Source organism: Colletotrichum tamarilloi, assembly GCF_030869305.1.
Source record: "Colletotrichum tamarilloi strain Tom-12 chromosome Unknown Scaffold_46.1, whole genome shotgun sequence".
Taxonomy (NCBI): domain Eukaryota; kingdom Fungi; phylum Ascomycota; class Sordariomycetes; order Glomerellales; family Glomerellaceae; genus Colletotrichum; species Colletotrichum tamarilloi.
In genome coordinates this window covers 41,378-62,180 of record NW_026849429.1, presented here as the reverse complement: position 1 = coordinate 62,180, position 20,803 = coordinate 41,378, and the positions used below count along the sequence as shown (strand labels likewise).

At 53.4% G+C, this 20,803-nt stretch overlaps 9 protein-coding genes across 9 annotated transcripts; 2 read left to right on the top strand and 7 right to left on the bottom strand.

Annotated features, from left to right (window-relative positions):
• Positions 1–2,509: 2,509 nt before the first annotated feature.
• CTAM01_10259 (fungal specific transcription factor domain-containing protein) lies at positions 2,510–4,308 on the bottom strand (the record flags this gene model as incomplete). Its single annotated transcript, XM_060526275.1, has 3 exons — positions 2,510–3,577; positions 3,634–4,101; positions 4,285–4,308. The coding sequence occupies 3 exons, from the start codon at positions 4,306–4,308 to the stop codon at positions 2,510–2,512; spliced, it is 1,560 nt and encodes a 519-aa protein (XP_060379048.1).
• A 664-nt stretch (positions 4,309–4,972) lies between these two features.
• CTAM01_10258 (major facilitator superfamily transporter) lies at positions 4,973–6,653 on the top strand (the record flags this gene model as incomplete). The annotated part of the gene is made up of 4 exons (XM_060526274.1): positions 4,973–5,085; positions 5,159–5,221; positions 5,286–5,400; positions 5,469–6,653. The coding sequence occupies 4 exons, from the start codon at positions 4,973–4,975 to the stop codon at positions 6,651–6,653; spliced, it is 1,476 nt and encodes a 491-aa protein (XP_060379047.1).
• A 167-nt stretch (positions 6,654–6,820) lies between these two features.
• CTAM01_10257 (cell wall glycosyl hydrolase YteR) lies at positions 6,821–8,204 on the bottom strand (the record flags this gene model as incomplete). The annotated part of the gene is made up of 3 exons (XM_060526273.1): positions 6,821–6,910; positions 6,978–8,084; positions 8,160–8,204. The coding sequence occupies 3 exons, from the start codon at positions 8,202–8,204 to the stop codon at positions 6,821–6,823; spliced, it is 1,242 nt and encodes a 413-aa protein (XP_060379046.1).
• A 2,085-nt stretch (positions 8,205–10,289) lies between these two features.
• CTAM01_10256 (uncharacterized protein) lies at positions 10,290–12,558 on the bottom strand (the record flags this gene model as incomplete). The annotated part of the gene is made up of 4 exons (XM_060526272.1): positions 10,290–10,657; positions 10,729–11,263; positions 11,341–11,796; positions 12,382–12,558. The coding sequence occupies 4 exons, from the start codon at positions 12,556–12,558 to the stop codon at positions 10,290–10,292; spliced, it is 1,536 nt and encodes a 511-aa protein (XP_060379045.1).
• Positions 12,559–13,142: 584 nt separating this feature from the next.
• Positions 13,143–13,757, bottom strand: CTAM01_10255 (uncharacterized protein; the record flags this gene model as incomplete). The annotated part of the gene is made up of 1 exon (XM_060526271.1): positions 13,143–13,757. The coding sequence occupies one exon, from the start codon at positions 13,755–13,757 to the stop codon at positions 13,143–13,145; it is 615 nt and encodes a 204-aa protein (XP_060379044.1).
• Positions 13,758–13,930: 173 nt separating this feature from the next.
• On the top strand, positions 13,931–14,407 carry CTAM01_10254 (uncharacterized protein; the record flags this gene model as incomplete). The annotated part of the gene is made up of 1 exon (XM_060526270.1): positions 13,931–14,407. One exon carries the CDS (start codon positions 13,931–13,933, stop codon positions 14,405–14,407), a length of 477 nt encoding a protein of 158 aa, XP_060379043.1.
• Positions 14,408–15,019: 612 nt separating this feature from the next.
• On the bottom strand, positions 15,020–15,214 carry CTAM01_10253 (uncharacterized protein; the record flags this gene model as incomplete). Its single annotated transcript, XM_060526269.1, has 1 exon — positions 15,020–15,214. One exon carries the CDS (start codon positions 15,212–15,214, stop codon positions 15,020–15,022), a length of 195 nt encoding a protein of 64 aa, XP_060379042.1.
• Positions 15,215–17,291: 2,077 nt separating this feature from the next.
• On the bottom strand, positions 17,292–17,570 carry CTAM01_10252 (uncharacterized protein; the record flags this gene model as incomplete). The annotated part of the gene is made up of 1 exon (XM_060526268.1): positions 17,292–17,570. The coding sequence occupies one exon, from the start codon at positions 17,568–17,570 to the stop codon at positions 17,292–17,294; it is 279 nt and encodes a 92-aa protein (XP_060379041.1).
• A 447-nt stretch (positions 17,571–18,017) lies between these two features.
• Positions 18,018–18,500, bottom strand: CTAM01_10251 (uncharacterized protein; the record flags this gene model as incomplete). Its single annotated transcript, XM_060526267.1, has 2 exons — positions 18,018–18,252; positions 18,409–18,500. 2 exons carry the CDS (start codon positions 18,498–18,500, stop codon positions 18,018–18,020), a joined length of 327 nt encoding a protein of 108 aa, XP_060379040.1.
• Positions 18,501–20,803: the final 2,303 nt, after the last annotated feature.

Genomic DNA, 20,803 nt, shown 5'->3' with positions numbered 1-20,803 from the left:
AGCGTGTCTCTGGGGCAGAAATTTGTGTATAAAAATCAGGCAGGCCCTTACTTACTTAATGGGATGGAAGGAGGAAAAGAGTGGTAGGTAGCGCCTGCCAGATAATCCCATCATTATCCGATCGTCCGAACTGATTTTGGACAACCAGCTCTTTGGTATGCATCCTGATCCTAATGAGAACCTTCTCCACTAGTATCACTTCTAGGGTGCCAGATATCAGATAGTGGAGGGTTGCATCGACCGTGGACCCGGGGGTTCGGCTAGCCCAAGCAGCTAAGACCCGTCGCCGAGTTCCATGTCAGAAGGAGAGCAGCAGCGCTCGGATGAGCCTCTCATTATTCGTCGCCTCTCTGACGGTAATGATTGGTAATATCGAACAAGAGGGCATGCACTGCGTACAAAGGTGGACTATGCTTGGGGATATATACACCGTTCTTCTGCTTGTACTCGCAGATGTTGGGCAGACTGTTGCATTTGTCCTACCTGAATGTCTGCAGGTCCAGACCACGCGGACGACTGCGTTTCTTCGGATCCCCCATGCCGCCCATTAATTACGTGCGAAAGAAGTGCAGAACGGATGATCGGGTGGCACGACGTTTTTTCCTTCCTTCACCTTTGCGAGACCCTGTGCCTGCGTTTCGGGGAATGCTGTGGCGCCCAACGTGGAATTTCCGACAAAATTGGGTCGTGAGATGTTCCATTTCGGGTTACCAATTGCTGACGGCCTGACGGTCTCGGACTGGTAGACCAACCGGTTCCTGAGTGCATGTCATCCCGGCACCTCCGCGTGGGAAGGAAGATCTTCTGGAAAGAATATTGATAACGACACATGCTCAAATAGTGGAGGAATTTTGCAACAGGCAATGAGAGTCATGTTACAAAGGGATTCCTGAATTGGATATTCTCGAACACAGCGCAAAGTGGCTCAAGTGGCGCTTCGTACTTTTCGTCCTATCGCAAATTTATTAGTTAGAAACTTCAATGAATTAGACTTGGTCACGATCATGCTGTCCACGCCGACCTGCTTATGCGGCCCATGATCGTCGTTGGCGCCGCTTCAGCAGAGCGGAGACACCCGTCGATGATAGACATTGTATCGTTAATCCCTTAGAGATAGGCCACATGTTCAAGTGAAAGCCACTGGGATATGCAGCGGCAGTGATTTTACGGCCGGTATACTATGCGGTTGAAGGCTCGTACTTGCATACATCTTCGCTATAAGAGCCATATATAGGCGAAAGACCGATGCACCGGACAGTATGTTGGTAACCAATGAGCGTTCAGGCCCTATTTCACAACAACATCAGCAAGCAGAACAAGTGCAGGACCTAGCACATAATTCCATGAGAACGAACAACAGGTGTGTTCGCTTATTACCCAGCATGTTTGTATGGCATCATCGCCAACTCCTCGGACTCAAATTGTTGATCTCCACCATGTTTTCACCGATCCACCCAAGTTTTATTTTTCTCCACAAGTAGGATGTACGGCTCTCTTTACTTGGAAATACGAAAGATGGTGTGTAAGACGACTAACGAATATGTGCAGCGTTCCACATCTCAAACTAATTGCGTTGGGCTAAGCGGCTTTCCTTTCCCCCCTTCGATAAACATGCATCCTGTAATGGGAGAATTGTCACCCAATCATTTGCCTGGATCAAGCGATTTTGCCCTGGTGCCCATGCAGCTCTCTCTCAGCTGGCGACATGGCAAGGTGCTACCAAGGCACAGCTTACTGTGCTTTCGCTAGTTCCTAACCGCATTGGGAAGCTTTGGGCGATGGAGGCGACCAGGCAGCTATCAATCAACCAAATCAAAAGGCTCGAAAGGCAATTGCTCGTGGAGCTTCATGAATCATTGGAACCTTGTCAAAGGCACTATATGACTTGGCAACAATCCACATCGTAGGCTCGCAACGCTTGAATTCTAGGTTTCGCGAAAGATATCCGCATCCTATCGGTATCCTTTCCCAAACTTAGGCTTAGCACCAGTCGGGCTTGGCCACGGAGTGAATAGCCAATGTTCAACATCATGAACAAGATCATGCCGACCACTAATAAAACACACACGTATCTGTCAACATCATCAAGCTGCACAATCTGCTTGAGAAGCGTTGGGTCCGTTATTCATGACCGATCTTCAGCGGAAGCCTGGAGCCAGGAAGCTTTCTACTATGTTACCTACCTAAATGGGGTTTACGAAGTTAAACCCTGAGACAAGGACGCGGGTTGATCGTCACTCGAATCTACGCCTTGGTCCGAAGAAAATCCTTAACTCACCTACTCTTGAGTAATTAGACCTGCTTCTCTGACCGAGGAAACTCAGCCTATTTACTTCTAGGCTTTCTTGGCAAACTCGAATCGGTGAAGAAAATTGGATGGAAGAAATTCCGTTTCATGTTTCATTTCTAGACTCGTTTGCTTTCAACCGCATAAGGTCCAAGGAGCAATCTATTCCAATGTACCTAGCAAAGCTGGCAAGGGAATCGTCAGATTGTCTATCCCTCGATCTCAAATGACATCAAATAGATCTGAGAAATCATGCCATGTAAGAATGTTATCAAACGCCAGCGGCTCAAGCGCGATTGCATTCCACGGTTGTGATAGTCCAGTGCCAATATTCTCCCCAGATGGCATCTTTGGGGACGCTGCTACCAGTATTGACGTCTCCTCGGCGGTTTCGCGCTGTCGAGTCGACTCTCTCGCCCGGTCTCGCAACGGCCCCATAGCCGCCCACACGCAACTCTTCTTCCCCCTCCGCTCATTCGCTTCTTCAAAGTCAGCGAGGCAGGCGATGTAGTTATCCACTGCAAGCCAAGCGCGCTCTGCCTCCCCTCGTTCAGGCGAATCGACGAGCGTGCGGAGCGTGAGGAACAGGGCGTATAATTGCGGATGCTGCTGATAGAACCAGGCGTAGCCGGGGAAAAGCTTTCCTGATTGAAGCAGATACCCTTGCTCGAGCAATTCGATGGCAGCGATTAACAGTGAATGGGGCAGGTACCGGTACCTGCGTTCTTGTTCCATTGGCGCCGAGAGCCAGGCTTGGAGCATCAAGATGAAGCGCGCTTTGGCTACGGATATCCGAAGCAAAGACTCCGCGGCAGAATGTAGGTCACTATTCTTCGGTGCGAACCGGAGCCAGCGATGGGCCATGGAGGACTCCGTCTGCTGGATCTTGGCCTCCCTCGTTCGCTCGTCCGCCGCCCCGACAGCGGAGACGGCGTGGCGTAGGTTGCGGCAGAGGTCGAGGTTCATGATGGAAAAGGTCGTCTCGGTCCATTCGTCTCTTCCGGCAGGGGCCTCGTCCATCTGGGGCCATAGCTCGGTATCATTCACATTCAGCGGCAAGCGAAAGATTTTGCCGCGGTCGGCCATTGTGTTGTTGAATCCGTGGCTTTCGGGCGCCGTGGCGTCTAGGGCGGTGAGATGCCACCAGAGACGACAACGCATTTCCGTCTCAAAGGGGCCCAGGCCGAGACGGGAGCCGTCTTCGTGTACGCCGAGGGATTCTGCTATTCTGATAGCGAGGCCGGTGAGCGTCCAGATGGTTCGGCCGGTGTCGAAGGTTCTTAGTGCAGTCTGTGTATGCGTGATCAGCAATGGGTAATGTATTAGTGGAATCCAAATTGCCGTACCAAGTAGATTGCCAGAGCCTTCAACCCCTGCACGTTTGGATAAAGTAAGAACTGAGCCCTCGTGAATGCGCCATCTATTTCCCGCATAAAGTGGCGCAAGAGGACCAGCCTTTCAATACCCAGTTGGGTTGCAACCTCGGTGCTAGACATACTGGTCGTTGCCGCAAAGGCAGTGGTATAAAGAAGAGCCTGTGTGATGTTGTCTGCTCCTTGAGGTTTGGCTGCGACACCAAGCATCACTGGCTGGATCGTGGGTATGTGGAGTATTTTGATCAAGGGATCCACGTTTTGTAGATAGACGATCCATAGCCTGGTAAGGACGTGAGGAGGTACTGAGACGGTCTCCGGGTCAGATCCAAAGACATCCGTGGCAGCTATGCCATAGTGGGGAGATATATGTTGAGTTGTTGCGCTGGGTCTGGGATCTCTAGTCTTTGTGCCGGCTATGGGTCGCTGTCGAGGCGGGTCCTAGGAGATATCAACATGTTTTCTCAAGACTAGAAGTTGCTCGAGCCATTACCCCAAGAAATAAGCCCACAAATACTGAATCATCTACAAAGTTTCCTCTCTCCCCGTCTCCGACAAGGACTTCTTGTGATGGCAGGATCGGTGGAGCCGAAACGGGGTCCGACCCAGGCTTGCTTTGTCTACACGGATCTTGCACCGGGGCTCCATTACGAAGAGAGGAGACAAGATTGGATAAGAGCCCTTCAACTCGAGCAAGTCGGTCAAGAACTTCCTGGTTCGTCGGTTGTATCGTCTGCTCTGGAGGAGGTTGTGACGATGACTCAGTTACTTGATGAACTACAGGAGTTTCGCAAAACGATGGTACGTTCGCATCGCATGGCGAAAAGGACTTGACTGATCGGGCATTTACGGGGGCTCTTCTCGTTCTGGCCTCGAACACACATGAGAGCTGTAAGCGAGTGCACTGCGAACAAGGGAGGCCCCGATTGCAGCGGACTTTGCGATCACGACAGGGCTTGCAAGAAGGACGGTCTCGTGGTCCCAGACGTCTTTGATCACTCATCGCAGGTCTGGTCCAATGAGATCCAGGAAGTTGTGAGAAGAGAGCTTGTAGTCGGTAAGATGAATTCGGTAAATTGAATCATGAGCTAGAGTCATGCTAAATGGAAAGATGATGATGGCGTTTGCGGTTCGGTGCGCCTCCCGAGGTTTCCCCGCGTGCCCCATTTTGGCCGATCGGCCGATCGGGCGAACCTAGTCTAAGTGTTGACGAAGTCGAGTATTTTAAGGAGATTTTGAGAATGAGCAATTAACTTGCCCTTTGAGCCTTTCCTATCAACTATTCAAGTACATTCTACCCCTGATCTATAAAATGGGTGCTGTTGACGTCAATTCGCCCAACGATCTTGCCGGGTCCGATCCTGTGTCTGATCTTGACACGGGGGTGGTAGCATGGGATGACCAGCATGACACCCAGAACCCAAGGTGAGAACTTTATGACAATAAGTCGGAAACTCTATGTCTGGATCTGATATTCAATGATACTGATGTGACGCAGAAACTTCCCGTCAACGAGGAAATCTACCATCCTGGCTCTGCTTAGCTGCATGATAGTGCTCAGGTTCGCAGTCTCGCCTAGATGCTGAAGCGTATAAAACAAACACCTGATGCCATTCTCCTAATAGTTTCTTGACGTCCTCAGTCATCGCACCAGCTGCTTCAAGCATTGACTCTGAGTTTCACAATGATTCATCGACAGTATCTTCAATGGTTACAACTATCTACGTCTTTGGCTACCTTGTGAGTATAAACAACTACAATCACGACTTAAACATTACAATGCACGTGCTTATCAGCCATTCTTAAAGGTCGGACCTCTTCTTCTTTCACCTCTCAGCGAATTCTACGGTCGGCGCCCAGTATTCTACTACGCCAACATCTTCTTCACCCTCACCCACGTCGGCAGCGCCCTGTCCCCCAACATCGGATGTCTCCTCGCCTTCCGCACAATTTCAGGCTTCGGCGCCTCGGCATGCTTCTCCGTCGCAGGCGGAATGCTAGCAGACCTCTATGATGTCCACCAACGCGGTGTACCAAACGCAGTCATCACGACGGGTTCTCTATTCGGACCCGTGCTCGGGCCCTTGTTCGGGGGCATCATCACGCAACGCGCAGGCTGGCGCTGGATCTTCTGGACGCTTCTTATCGCATCTGCCATCGTGACGGTCCTCATGAACCTTTTCACGCCAGAGACAAATGCGCACATTATCTTGCGTCGGAAGGCATTGCGGATTGGAAAGGAGACGGGGAGGACGGACTTGCTGAGCTTCTACGACAACCAGGTCGGGACCTCGTCCAAGAAGAATTCTCAGACACTGGGTCAAGTACTCCGCCGCCCCTGGAAGATGCTGTTCCGCTCACCTCTGGTCCCGGTGTTTTGCATCATGACGGGCTTCATCTCAGCTCTCTTATACATCCTCCTCACATCCACGTCCTCCTTCTTCCAGGAAGTCTACGGCTGGCCTCTCGAGACAGCTGGACTCGCCTACCTGGGCCTCGGCTTCGGAAGTTTAATCGGTCTCCTCCTCTTCGCCAAAACCTCAGACCTCATCGCCGCACGCCTCGCAAAGAAGAATGGCGGCCTGTACCAGCCAGAGATGAGACTGGTCACCGCCTTCATTCCAGCCCTATTCATCCCCGTCACGTTTTTCTGGTATGGGTGGTCAACGTATTCGAGGACGCATTGGATCGTCCCCTTGATCAGTTTGGCGCCGTTTGGCTTTGCTCAGGTTGGGATCAACGCGTCTTCTCAGGCTTACTTGATTGACGCCTCTGGGCCCTATGCATCCTCTTCGTATGCTTGCGTTGTATCGGCTCGCTGTCTTATAGGTGGGTTTCTTCCCCTAGTTGGACCGAGTCTATACAGGAACCTTGGCCTAGGGTGGGGCAATTCGGTGCTTGGTTTTGTCAGTCTGGCCATGGTTCCGATCCCTCTTCTGTTGTATCGATATGGACAAAGACTTAGAGAGAGAAAACCTCTGGACACCGTATAGATAGACAGGGTGGCACTTCGCCGCATAAGGCTTTGTTGTGGCCTAGGCAGGTCTTTACTGTTACATAAAGGAATTGGCACGAAGCTAGGCTGGAGCTGTAAAGATATATATGGAAGCTTTATTTCTGTTCTAGGGCTCGGGTCTATGATCTTTCCTCGGTCCAGTGTCTACTTGGCCAGCTCGGCCTCAATAGCGGCAAACATGAAAGACCCGCTACCACGGTGATCGTTCTCGACAATAGGGATGCTGGTGTAGTACTAGAAAACCCAATTAGCAAAGCAACTCTCAAGATGGGGGTTCAGCGTAATAACAACAGCAACTTACCTCAAAACTCGCGTTCGAGTTCAGACTCCCAACCTGCACCGTGCCCGTGAAGCTAATGAGCCCATTCTTATCATCCCGAATAAAGTCCCTCACAAGGGCCTTGTACGCCTTGAGTCCAACATCCTTGTACTTTGCCTCGAGGAACCCATCCCGAACACCGCGCAGCAGACCGTAAGCAAACATGGCTGCGGCGCTCGACTCAAGGTAGTTGCCCTTGCGCGTCTGGTACCCCTCGTTCATGATAAGCCACCACCCTCCCGACGCATCCTGGCTTCTTGCCAACCCATCCGCCAGGGTGACAAAGTACTCTTGTAGCCGCGCGTATCCCGGAAGGTTCTTGGGATACACTTGCAGCGTGTCAATGAGCGCCATGAAGTACCACCCAACAGCACGGTTCCACACCAACGGGCTCGCTCCCGTCACGGGATCCGCCCAGACGGCGTCCTTTGCCTCGTCGTACCCGTGCACGAGCAAGTTTGTCGTGTGGTTCCGGGTATGCTCCTCAATCAGATCAAACTGCAGCGCAATCTCCCCCCACGCCGTGGTATTCCCCTTCTCAAACAGCGAGACATAGGTCGCATAAAACGAATCGGCCATGTAGATCCCGTCCAGCCACATCTGATCCTCGTAAATCGGCGCGCGGTGCCAGAACCCGCCGCTAGGCGTCCGCGGCCACCGGTTCAACTGTTGCCGCAGCCCGTCCGCCGCGATCTTGTACTTCGCTCCCGCCGTAGTGTTGCGCTGGTAGAACCAGAGGAGGTTGTTGCCGATGCGGATGTCGTCGAGGGAGTACCACTCCGGATCCCAGCCGTCGAGGACACCAGCATCGGAGACGAGGGAGGAGACGGCGGTCTCGGCGGCGCGGAGAAGGGTCACGTTGGAGGCGGCGGCGGCGGCGCGGGCGATGCCTTCGTAGAGAACGGCCGGGCCGTAGCCTGCGTCGATGGGGGCTTTGCGGGCGACGAAGGACGAGGCGAGCCAAGTTGAGTAGGGGCGGGAAGGGGTTTGGGCTAGGGCGAGGGTGCCGGCGAGGGCTAAGAGGGAAGCGGAGGCGCGCATCTTGGGTGCTGGGGAGGATGAGAGGAGCTTGAAAAAAGCCCAGGGGGTCTAGCAGTGAACCTTCAATGTACGAGATGAACGCTGGGTAGGAGGACCAGATGTGTTGGAATCACTAGTATGGACTTGCTTGCCTATATACCTCTTCGTAACGCCATACCCATCACGCATCCTTGACCGCAGTCCGCAGCGTACAACCGCACCATGGACAAATTCTGGAGGCCTTCATGACGACTTCGGTCGTCCCCAAATTTCCGGTGCGCCGATAAACATGCGCAGTGCATGGCACATGCAAGCAACTGCGCCTTGACAACGTCCAATTGAGCCCTCTAGTTGGACAGAGAAAGAACCTGCGAGAAGTCAGGGTCCAAGAACACCTCTCAATGGAGGAATATCGCAAGACCTGTTGGTGGAATCAGCGAGGGGGTAAAAAGGAGGGGAGGGAGCTCGATGATGCACCGCATCATGCACCGCCAAGGCGGAAAAATATAACGACGTTGCAACGGACTTCTTTCAGCAATGATAGGCCCCCAGCTCACGTCGAAGCTGCTCCCCAGTTCATCTAGTCGGGGTCCCGGGAGCGTGGGGAGGCAAAGGCTTAGGTCACGTTTCTGGTTGATCGCATCTCGCCCCGGTCAGCGACAATTTTCGGGGCATCTGTCCTCGAACGCCCAGCATCGGCTCGCTCGCCAAGCCCCCGAATGTCACCAAACCGGCTAGGGCCACATAATTAAGGGGAGGGCCGGCGCCATATGACGGGCGGCGAATCCGATCACGGCCCCCGGGTGACGCTTAACAACGGAGCTAAAGACCGCAAGCTAAACTAATCCCCCGAGCCGTAGAGAGGCGGGTAGAGGATCAGATGAGGGAGTCGCGGCGGGGTAATCAAAACACCGCACTTCCTCCACGGGAACCCGGCGCCCGCGGCATCCAGAGTGGGTCCAACCCAGCACCACTTCCACTCCGTACACTCCAACGCTCCGGGCGGTAGTGGAGTCCCGTGTACTCCATACCCCATCCGCCCCGCCCGCCGCAAACACTCGGATCAAACGGCACCGCCATGTGGCCATCATTCCCGCCCCAAGAACAAGCCCCCGAGGGCTAGGCTGGCACGGTTGGGGCGTGGAGGAACGGAACGCCAATCGAAGACTGTCATTTTCCGCTGTCATGGTCGCTTCCTTAATCCTGGGACAGCTGGGACACGGGAACTGCAAAATGCTGACCTTGCATGCCCCCCAGAATCTTATTTCAACACCCAGACCTCTGGGACTCCTCTCCTCCCCTTGAAGCCGATCAATTCACTACATGGCAGTCCGAGCTTTGTAGGATTTAGGCTTTTTCGGTTACTTTGTTAGTACTACCTGCTTATTCCTACATCAAACCAATATTCCCTCTCTTAACCTCACTTTTCCAGGCCGGGAATCGCCTCCACGCCCGCTTTCTTGGAGAACATCGTCTCAAGTCTGAACGGCAAGAATAAGATACCACCACCATGGAATACTGAAACTTCGAGCCCAGCCGCATGTTCAAATCCAACCGGCGTACCGGCATGACATTGACACGCCCCGAAATAAGGTTCTTGCCGCCCCCGGAAACAAAGGCGTCTTTGCTGCGTAAACGTTCGCTCGGTTGTCACATCCGTGCGAACCAACCTGTCAAAGCGAACAAACATTCAAGATCAAAACAAGACCGTGCAACTCAAAGGAAAACGTCTTGAATGCATTCCATTGCCGGCTTGGCAAGGCAAAGACCTCGGCAATCTAATGTAAGAGTAAACTTTTCCTCGGAGCAGACAGCCGCCAGAATGTCTTCATACGAAAATGTTTGCTGCCGAGTCTACAACATGAAAGGAGAGAAGTGGGATTTTTCATAAGGTAATTCCATTATATGAGCTTATATTTTTGCTCGTGTTCGTATCAAGACCGTAACTTTAACTTATGGCAAGTCATCCACCTTGTCTGAATAGGGATGGTTTCGCGTTGTTGCGTTAAAAAAGACAGTAAAAAGAGCCCATGGAACTCCGCCACTTGAACCCAAAATGCTCGCCACATCATGCGAGAACTTGTACTATCCACACACATGCCGGCAAAACCTCTCTTTCTTGACCTGTTGTCTCTCAATGCAAAAGGTAACGCATGAAGAATACGATCCAAGCCATGAGCCATTACAGAAAAATTCCTAATCCATCCCTCCCCCATCAAAAGCATAGTGCGCCGTTTGCAACCAAAAGAGAGAAGCATTAAAATTTCGTAGCTTTTAGATCTCATCTAGAACCGTGCTGGGCTTCCACTCATTGGTATCAATCGTCGCCTCAGGATCGGTCCAGTTGACAGGCTTGTGGATGCGCAAGAGACGAAGGAAGTAATCCTCGACAACGAGCAGGTTAAGCAGCACGCCGTTGCAGTTCCAGGCGAGACCGCAGACGATGGCGCCGGCAACGGCGTCGAGGACAAAGTGGTTGGCGGTCGCGACGATGGCGGTGAGGATCAGGGCCGGGTAGGCCATGCCGACGGCGACGATGGCGAAGCGCTTCCAGGGCCGCGAGCGGATCGAGGGGAGGGGCAGGGTCGCGACGGTGAGGCCGATGAGGAGGGAGTAGCCGAAGTGCAGGGAGGGCATGGCGGCTGTTATTCCGTTTGTCAGTAAGGAAATCAATGTTGGGGCTGCAATCATGATTTGGAGGTCCAAAACTCACCATACTGGTTGCAAAACTTGTTCGTCGTCCAGACGCTGCTCTCGCCGGTAGAGCTGTGCACGGTATCCACGAAGCCAAAGCTCTTAGCCTCACCGGCATCGGGGCCGTTATAGTTGGGATCGCTCAAGAGACGAGGGGGCATACAGGGCCAGAGGGTGAAGACGACAAAGGCGAGCAGGTTGCAGGTGGCCATGGTGCGTCGGCGGGCCTCGTACAGGGCGGGACCGGCCGAGTTCCAGCGAATGTTCTCGTTGCCGCCGAGCTTGGCGGAGACGGCGCGGCGCTTGCGGGTGGTGGTGATGAAGTAGAGGATGACGAGGAAGAGGATGGTGCCCGGGATGTGGATAAAGGAGTAGATGCGGTTGATCCAGTGCATCACGGTGGGCATCTGCAAAAAGTACTGCTGGACGGGCACCTCAATGAAGACGTGGAGGCGCTGCTCGAGGTGAATGAGCTGGAGTGCGTGCTTGCGCGCCACGTCGACGGTTCCCTCGTTGAGGGTGAGCGCGGTGAAGGCGCGGCCGACTTGGTAGACCTATATTTTGATGGTGTTAGAACAGAACGGTCCAAACATAATTACTAGAAGGGCGGCATCAGGAGTCTCCCGCTTACCCAGTAAATCAGGGCCCAGTACCATGCCTCGACCAAGAAGGGGAACTTGCGGAGGACGCGGCTGAGAAGTCTGTCCTTGTATACTCTGGTGTTTGGTGTCGTGACGATGCGCTGGTATCCAAAGAACTTGATCCTGCGAGAGCGTCGCGGCGGCTCTTCTTGCGGTGTCAACGTTGATGATGAGCTCCAGGCGCCGAGGGAGAGAAGGGACTCTTCAGAGTCTGGGGTTGAGTTGCCGGAACGGCGCTCGTCAGATCGCTTGTGCTCGGCATCATCGAGACCGGCTCCCTTCCATCCCAGGTTATCGTAGGCGTTGGTGTCGCCAATGTTGCGGTTGAACCACGTTCCTCCAAATAAAAGGGTGATGACCACTAAGGGCTCTGCCACGGCACCGATACCCATATTTCCTTCTTGTATCTTTTCTTTCTTGCCTCGGGTGACTGAGTGACTGACTGACTGATGACGGAATAAACAGCCGACGATGGAGACGGCGATTAGTGAAAGAGGTATGAGGAGACTGGAGAAACTTGGCTACTCCAGTTGTGACTGCTGCCGTGTGGTATTTGAGGGCGCGGGAGGTTCGGCAAGGGCCACAGGTCCCGAAGGCTGGATGCGTGCGGGTGGGATGGATCTGACAGACTCAGTCCACCGGTGTGTGCTGGGCCAAGGCCCAATGAGAGAGGCGACCGGAAGGTCGGGGATGTGAGTTTAAGATTGTCCGTGTCAAAGGGGGCCAAGTTTGGATGTCTCCTGAACTACCGGGGATTTTCTGATGAGGATCTAAATTGAGTACTGTACGGAGTACGGATAAGTGAGCAGAGGAGGAGTAGTCAAGATTAAGAAGAAGGTAGACCTGTCGAGCGGGAAGGTCGAAAGGTAATCAACAACAAACGGGGGAGCTCGAGGTAGCGACGTTCATCACGCAGCATGGATCAGATGGATCTGTTAATAATACCGTAATAGATAGAACATGGACTTTCGGCACACTTTGAGCAGAAAGCCCAGGCTCGGCACAACCCACCAAGCTGGACCTTGACCGACCGTATACAGAGTTACCGGGTTGGTGGCCTTTGCACTTTGCGTAAAGGTAAGGTAGCGAATCCAGCAGCCCATGCCACGCTTTGCGCATCCTCCTAGGCTGTCTTCGCCCTCCTCGTCCTTGCTCGCAAAGTTCGCACTCCCACCACCCGCCACAGTCCACATCAGCGGGCTCCGCATGGCTCCGAGGTGCTGGGGAGGAAAGTGAGGAACTCAAGCTCAAGCCGCGCACCGCATGTCGAATTCGAACCCACCCTGGTCCCTCTCGCAATGGCCCCAAAGTGGATTGTGGATGGTGGGAAAGGCTCTGCTGCCCGTGACCAACCCTGTCCATGACACGGAATTCCGATCTGTAGCCAATAGCGGATTGTGGGCTGTTGGGGCGGACGGGCTGGGATCCCTGACGTGGACGAATCGCCCGCCAAGTGCCGCGAGCGCCAAGGGTTACATCTTCCTTTTTGTGTGCTGCGTCTTTCTTTCGCCCTGTGTGAGATGAGAGCTTCTGCTTGGTTTGGTTGTAGTGTGGGCGCACCCGGGAATTCAATTCGCACCCAGAGAATGTCCTTTCAGACTCTAGCCTGGGTGTGTTGTCGGTCGCCAACGGCTTGGGATGAGACAAGAGCGAGGGCTGTGGACTCGGGAGGGAGCAGCAGAGTGAGAGAGAGAGAAGACAACAGACGAAATGTCGCGTGCTCCCTTCAAGTCGTGGGCAGCTCGCCGTTGCGGTGCGGTTATGCTCTTAGCTCTGCATGTTCCGAGCTTGGCTACCTGACGTAGGTAGTTTGTTCTGTCAAGCACGTCCAACCGCGAAACAAAGTCTCTTTCTTCCTGCGCTTCAACCGTTCCGTCATGCTTCGAAGCCCAGGTCCGTTCCCTACTACTCTCCCTTGTGTTCCCCCTCCGTGCTCTCGAGCTTCTCTGGAGGTTCGCTGTGGTTTCATGCCTTTGCGGCTTTGCCTCGACTGCGTACTTTGTACTCCCTTCAGGGGGAACATGTGCTCCGACGTCCGCTTAGGAAACGCGGCTCTGTTATCAATCAGGCGCGCGTCCGCTAAGGGGGAAGGTGGGCGTCGGGGAGGGATCGAAGATGACGGAGGGCATGCGACGAGGCACACGACACCGTAAGCTGACAGCCGGCCAATCAGACAGGGGATCGGGCAACATGGTGGAGTGGTCTGCATCCGCGACATCCGATAGAGCCGTCTTGTCCTTCTTGAGTTCGTGGAGACGGGTCCGTTCACAGCCCACCGCTTGCAGGCATTTTCCTCCCTCGTGTTCAACGGCGGGAAAAGAAAGAACAAAAACCCAGCACAGAGGTCGCAAATTTTGTCGATTACCGGTACTGTGTATCCATACGCCGTAGAGCTCCCCCTTGTCATGAAATTGGCTCTTCTGCTGCGTGCCGCCGCTAGAATTCCGCTCCGCTCCCATGGAGGATGACCGTCCCCCCCCCCCCCCCTCTCAGGGGATTGCGTGTTGGGGTTTCCATTTCCAATGTATTCTTGGGAGACGTTCATTACCGGACTCGTTTGACAAACACGCGACCTCCACCATGTCTGAATTTGCAGGTTGCGTATGCCTTTTCGTACGTCTCCGCACCTTAGATAAGGAACGTCTTGCATGTCACCAAGTCGCCAGCACTGTCGACCAACGCTGGAGAGACTGGCTGGCAGATCACAGATGGACACAAAAGCGGTGGATGGGTGACACAGGTGGTAACAGGCCTGTTGGCCGAATCCCAATCGTCCTCCCCCACGCTTCCCACGCTTCCAACGGGGTGTCGGCGTCCAAGGAGAGGCCGCCGCCATGCTCAGTCTGCTTTAGATCAGTGATGAAAATTCTCGACAACCTGACTTTAATTTCAATGGTCGGTGGCATGCTTCTGCGGGAGGGTGGCTTCATTGATGATGGGAGGGGCCGGCGCACCCGCCCTTCAATGCGAGCTCGACATTTTGTCTTGGCATACATCATCAAAATCCGCCATCGCCGACCCCGTGGTCGGGCCATCCTTTGCTCGGCGATTTCCTAGCGAGACTGACAAGGGAAGGGAAAAAAGCTTTGTGATGGCTGATAAGGTCGTACTGCCTCGCTGACCTTGGTCGCCTAGCAAAGCTTCTTTGCACTAAGGCAGATATCTCTAGCCGGGGCTTTTCGTGACATCTGAGCAGTTGACGCCAATGATGGTGTTTATCAACCTCACCGAGCAAAACGATATTCAACCTACCCCAAGTCTCGGTGCAAAATATCAGCCAACGTCGTTCGGCGACTTCACCTAGTCCGGATTGGGCACGTTCACGCTGGTTTGTCATTTCCGCGTTTATGCGACGAACCAGGCCATCCCGCGTATTCCTTCTATCCCGTACGGATACTCGTTCAGCCCTGCAGATCGTCACCGGATGCTACCGAAGGCCATAGTTCGCGACATCTGCTGGGCGGGTACCGAACCACCAGTAAGCCAGCATGGTGTTTGAAATTTCGACTGATGGACTGTCGGCGAAATGCCCAATCCCGGCCGGCTCTTGCGGGCACCTGCCATCCAGCTATACCCGTTCAGGAATCCTGGCAGGTCGGAGAGCTTGCCCGCTCCGTTCCGCCGCCTCCGGACTATCGAGCCCTCGAAACATTGGCCCGGCATCGGTAACTAAAACCTCCGTTCCTCGGCGCCGACATGCGTAAAAAGATTTCCATGCCGACTCCGTCCGGCCGAGGACTCAGGACATGTGCCACTTGTGCAGAGCAGCACAGCACCATCCGAACCACTTCTGTGGCGCTTCACTGCTGGATTTGTGATGAAGCAATTGGGACGGAACATTCTGTAAGTGCTTCGGCGCCGCATGACACCAACGAACAGCACTGCTGGCGACGGAAGTGCGAACTGACCAGACCTTCAGCATCTGACATGTGACGCTTGGTGGTCATGGCGGAGCAGGTTGAACATCCCCTGGCAGGTGTGAGATCGATGGCAACGGAGAGTCTGACGACCCAGCACATGCTGATGAAGTAGTTTTTCATTGCCGTCAGAGAAGGTGACGAATGGCGCAAGTATAGATATATTGCGGACATTCGTTGATAATCAGGCCGTCTCTTCTTTATGTCTATCTTGGGCATTCTGTTGGAGTAACCTTGAGGCTTCCGCCTGGTTGGTCCAGCAGTCCCTCACGTCGCAGGTATTCAGTGAGGCAACTGTTGCGGCCTCATCAGACCGCGGGGGAAGAATCGACCAACGACAGAGCGTCTGTCCCGCACGATGGTCTATTTATCCTTGATGAAGGGAGTCTTCATTGTCAGCTCGTCGGCTGAAACAATGAACTTTCATTCCGGGCACCACCACTGCGTAGTCCATGTTTGGTGACTACCATGTTTAGTGCCAAAGACGACCGTCCAGTAATATGATTGTCACTGGAGCAGGGATCAACGAACCTCAAACGACAGTGGAAGAGCTTTTGGGATCACCGGGAGTAGCCTTTGGCTGGCTGAAATGTTTTCAACATCGTCGCAACCTCATGAGGGTAAACGCGTAGGCCGTGACCGAGTCTATGCAGATCTCATTAACTTGAAGGAAGAGTAAAGACGTTCGGGAATTCGCACTTCAATGATCCCCATCAGAGCAGATTTTGTAACTGCAAGTCTCAGAATTCAGAACCTCTGCGGTTGTCCTTGCCGGCCGGTGCCGCCATCTCGATAGGCAATTTGCTTACAATCTCGTATTGGATCGTGTTGTTTGGCTCAAAATCACCATACTGAAATGAGCGCGAGCTTGGTGCATAGCCCGAGTATCGCGTTGTCGTGTGATCTGCTTGAAGCCAGACCCCGTCAAGATCGATCTGTTGCACCCGAAAAGCCGGAAAGAACCACCACAAGGCTGAAAATGTGATATCATGTATACATGGTAATGAGACCATCACGAGACCATCACGAGACCATCATGAGACCATCGACTGGACTCCGGAGAAGATGATCGATGCCATCTCATACTGTCCAGGAATTGTCGATATTGGGGTGGAAGTGATCCATCATACAGCGGCGCAGATTGTCTGAACGTTCTCTTGCTTGAAATGCCCGACCGAAAGGCTCTGCTTTTGTCAAGTGGCGAACAGATACATATCTGAGCCTAAGATGACCGACACAGGCTGTGAGACGGTTCGAAATCGTTACGCAGGTAGATACTTAGAATGGTCTTCGATTGGATCATCTAGTGACTAGAGTGTTAAGTGCGAACATGAGTTCCGCTCGCCAACTCTTCGCTCTCGCAGTCAGGTCAGGTAGTCAATAACTTCGCAAAGTGTAAGGAAATGCATCCCCGGACTTCGATGATATCGAGGATGAGAGCCGAGCGAACTAATGATCACCTGAGCCCGCGGCCCCGCCACTATGTGGCTCGATATGGCACTCCTAGGAAACTCCATGAGAACTCTGATCACTCGTATATTAGCAGGCAGCGTTGTCGTGCGGTCCCTGGGCGAGTTAGAACTGATGGAGTAATCGATAGTGTAAAATCCCCGCGTCGATCCGTTGAAGAAGACTGCCACGGGGATACCTCGTCAAGACACAAACGTCCGGTATCATCAGCGCCACGTGTTCGGCTCGAGCCGAGAGTGGCTTGAGAGGCATCGACTGATATCAAACCGCACTTGGGTTCGCTGGGCGATCGGAAATGCCGTCCCCTTGCTCTCATGTTGATGGAAAACGGTCTACTCCGAGAACGATGATGACTATTGGTGTAGCCTCGGTATATGCGATGGATGTACATCTTAGTTGGGCGGGAAGTGTCCAAGAGCCGCCAGAGATGTTGGATAGCCTGGTCCAGAAGGCAGTAGAGGCTCTAGTCTTGATCCCGATCGGTGATGGTAGGGTGGGTCCGGAATCTGTCTCATTTCGGCGCTCCGGGCGGAAGGCCTGAACGCTCCAGCTTTTCAGCCACATCCGGGGCTATCGGCGGCAGACGTCGTGGCTTTCGTCCGTGTCATCAATAGCGCGATGGTGTTGTAAGTGCCTAGGATGTCTGCGCTTTGAACGACTCTGGATCTTGCGCGGGTGTCGAAGTGAATTCTAGCATCGATTGCTACGTTGCACGTGGACTCCCAGGGCATGTTCGTGAGCCAAGAGTTGATGTAGATTTGGAGCGAATTTGGCACCGCCGAGGAGCATGGGACCCGGAGAGAGAGAAAGAAAGATAGCACCTGTTTGGGCATCAGTACTGCTGAAGAATGGAACGGGTAAGATGCTTCCTCCTGATGGTAAAAGCAACAACTCTTGACAACGCACAAAGTGCTTGCATGCTTCTACTCCTTAGCACACAATCAGACGCAAATGGTGTATCTCAGAGGGCCCGAGCGTGACACCATGGTCAGTCGTTGGGTAGGATTTGTGGATGGAACTCTCGAAGATGTCGGTGTCTCAAAATGAGTGGTCAATGGAGACGCAAACACTTTGCGCTGGCGCGTGCGAGATGACACTTGGGGGCCAAGGCGTGGGGGCATGAGCCAAACGGGGCAACGCCGCCATGAAAATCAAGTCTGACAAGGAGAAGAGGCTGAAGTTGGAGCTTCTGATGCAAGAGGGAAATCCCATTCACGATGCATGAGGCAGTTGATTAATTACATCAGGCGAGGAACCTTGAGAGGTGCGTTGCGTGGTGTTCATCTGATGACAAAGTGAGGCGCGGGTGCGGCCAGGGCAGGCGCCTGCAGTTCGCGGACGGCATGAAATGCAGGAACCAACCTGCGGTCGAAGGCAAGAGGGACATGGTCGAGGCCACAATGCCCGAGAGGAAAGACGATGAGTTGGTCGCGGGAAGGAGGGGCCCCGGGGACTTCAGATGCGGTACGTACACAAAGACACGCACAAGAAGCTGAGAACCAGACTTCTTCGAGTCTAGTGCAGACGCAAGTCGACGCCCGGACTATAGAATGGCACGGCCGCGACCAACCACAAGCTTTTTTTGATAATTGAATGGATCCACCTGTTTGATAGTTTGAGAAAGCAGAGGAGAGATACTTCCGCAATCCTGTACCGGTATGCGTCTCTTACCTAGGACAGATACATGAGAACGTTCCTGCGCCACTAACCTCGAGTCGCGGACTAGCATCTTCCCAAACGGGGCAAGAGACAATGAAATGCATTGCATCGCAAGCCACGACCGAGTCGACGGGCGGGCACAACAATCGCTCGGCTGGTCCCTGTAAAAAACCGTCAGCTAAGATGCTGAAAGAAATCGAAAGAGGAAGAGAAAGAGAGGCAACGGCCTCATTCTCTCGGCGCTGGTTAGCGGCCAAGCGTGATGAGATGAAGTGGTAGCTGCTGCCCAGGACAACGGACGGGCGTTGAAGGCTGCAGCGGTCACATGTAAAGGTACATGTACGGACATGCACTGACTATTTCACTACTGCGACTGCTACTGGTACTTCCATCATGGCATAGCTACTCGATAAGGGACGCAGGCGGCAGAACAGAGTGGCAGAATGAGGCCATGCGATCATATGTCTCTCAGTCTTTGTCCGTGCTCATGTTGTTGTTTTCTTTTCCACCCTCAGCTGAGGTTTAAATAGGGTCCAGGGTCCAAGACATGGAGGCTGCGTCCATTGTGGCATAAAGGTTGGGCGGATTGAGTTAATTGAACGACGGGAGTTTCTCAGGCGTTCGGGTGTCGCTGTTGCTCGAACCGGTTTGAGACGAGATGGGACATACCCTGCTTGTGATGGGAATGCTTTGCGTAGAATTTAAATGACAGTTGCTTCCAAAAAGAGATTCCAATCGAGTCGCTGAGCCTCCGCTCTTGACTCGATGGGTACCCCAGTCGCCGCGATCGCAATACTCTCCTTCCGGTCTGGTCTTTGTCTAATGATCTTTGGTCTTGGCTTTATTGAAGGCAAACCACACGAGGTGCTCTTGCGGGATGGTCCCGATGGGGTTGCATGGGGACGTCATGTCATTGAATGAAATGAAACATGTTTTGTGCCTCTAGTTTGGGTCGCGACAATGAGAAGACATTGGACTTTCCGTGCTTGTCTCGAAGATGAATTGGTATCTGCATCGAGTAATGCCATTTTGCAGTGACTAGTAGCCGTGCGAATACTTAAGTAATGTATATAGATACATACATACACTACTAAGGTAATTGAATCTGTTCATGCGAGTGTAAGGTACTGCGGCGTATATACAGCCTCGGATTATTTCATTGCATTCCTTCCTGATTCCACAGTCGTTCCTCCCCCGTTCCAGGTCCCCTCTTGATTGATGAGTGATCCGTGCAGACCCTGATAGACCCACCACACCTCGTGCTCTTTGAGCCTCATCTAGCCAATCAGACTGCAGTCCAGCTTTAGCCCAGCCCAAATCAATTCTCCCCAATGCTCTCCACCAGCCACTCACAGCAAGGCTCAGGCACATACTCCGTGCAGGCACACACAACAATTGGGAGGTGCCTTCCCTTTCCTGGCTGTCCCTGCTGTGTGCTTCAGGGGCTCTTGCTTTCCGTTGGTCTGGGCTTGTGGTATGTACCTTACTGCTCAATGCACCACACGGCTGCGCGTCCCAATGCTCAATGTTCATTGTTCGTTGTCGCTCATGCCAGGAAATTCTTCACATCTAAACGTAGCCCAACGTAGGTAGTCAAGGACCGTTTGGTGTCTCTCATGACTTTTTTTTTCTCACCTCCTCCCCTTTCCCGCCATCTGCCAATTCCTCCCTTGATTCATCTGTCTGTCCGTCTGCCCAAAGCAGCAGTAGTCAGCCGTTGAACCCGCCATCCGTCGCCCTGATCTGATACACGACCATCACAGAGGCAATAACCAGGAACATACCGCTTGGGTCCCCCGAACCACGATACGACCCTTGAACAACTTTGTCGCTTTCTTTTCGCCTTTTGCCTGCAATCATATTCATTGTTGATACCCCGTCCCTTATCCCCCAGTCCAACCACCCAACCCACCGACCCCCTCCTCCTCTGCCGACCCTCTTCTGCTCTCCTAGGCCGGCCGAATTTCCCTGCGAGAAAAATTACGGATACCCAATTGCTCCATTCGCCTTCACACGAACGCCAGACTCGAGATAGAAGCCACATGCTGTAGTCGCCGTTGCACCGTACTGCAAGACTGCAAGCAACACATCAACGCCGCCCTTGTCGTCCCAATTCAAGCAACGCCAAACGCTAAGCCCTTCGATCGAACCTGCGCCATATCGCTCTCTCTCTCACCCTCTTCCTCGCCTACGTTGCTTGCCCCCTCGCAACCACTTCTTCGGATCGCTGAACCAAAACCACACGAACCCGGCCCGTGTCGATTGTTCCTGATGAAGCGATAGCCGATCGTCTCCACGAGGCCACCTCAACACCAGAAACAGCCCTGCCAGGGTCCCACAGGTTCGCGATCGATCACCATCCTCCCGTATCCTTTGCCGTGCGATCTGGGCTCTGTGCTAAGCTGTA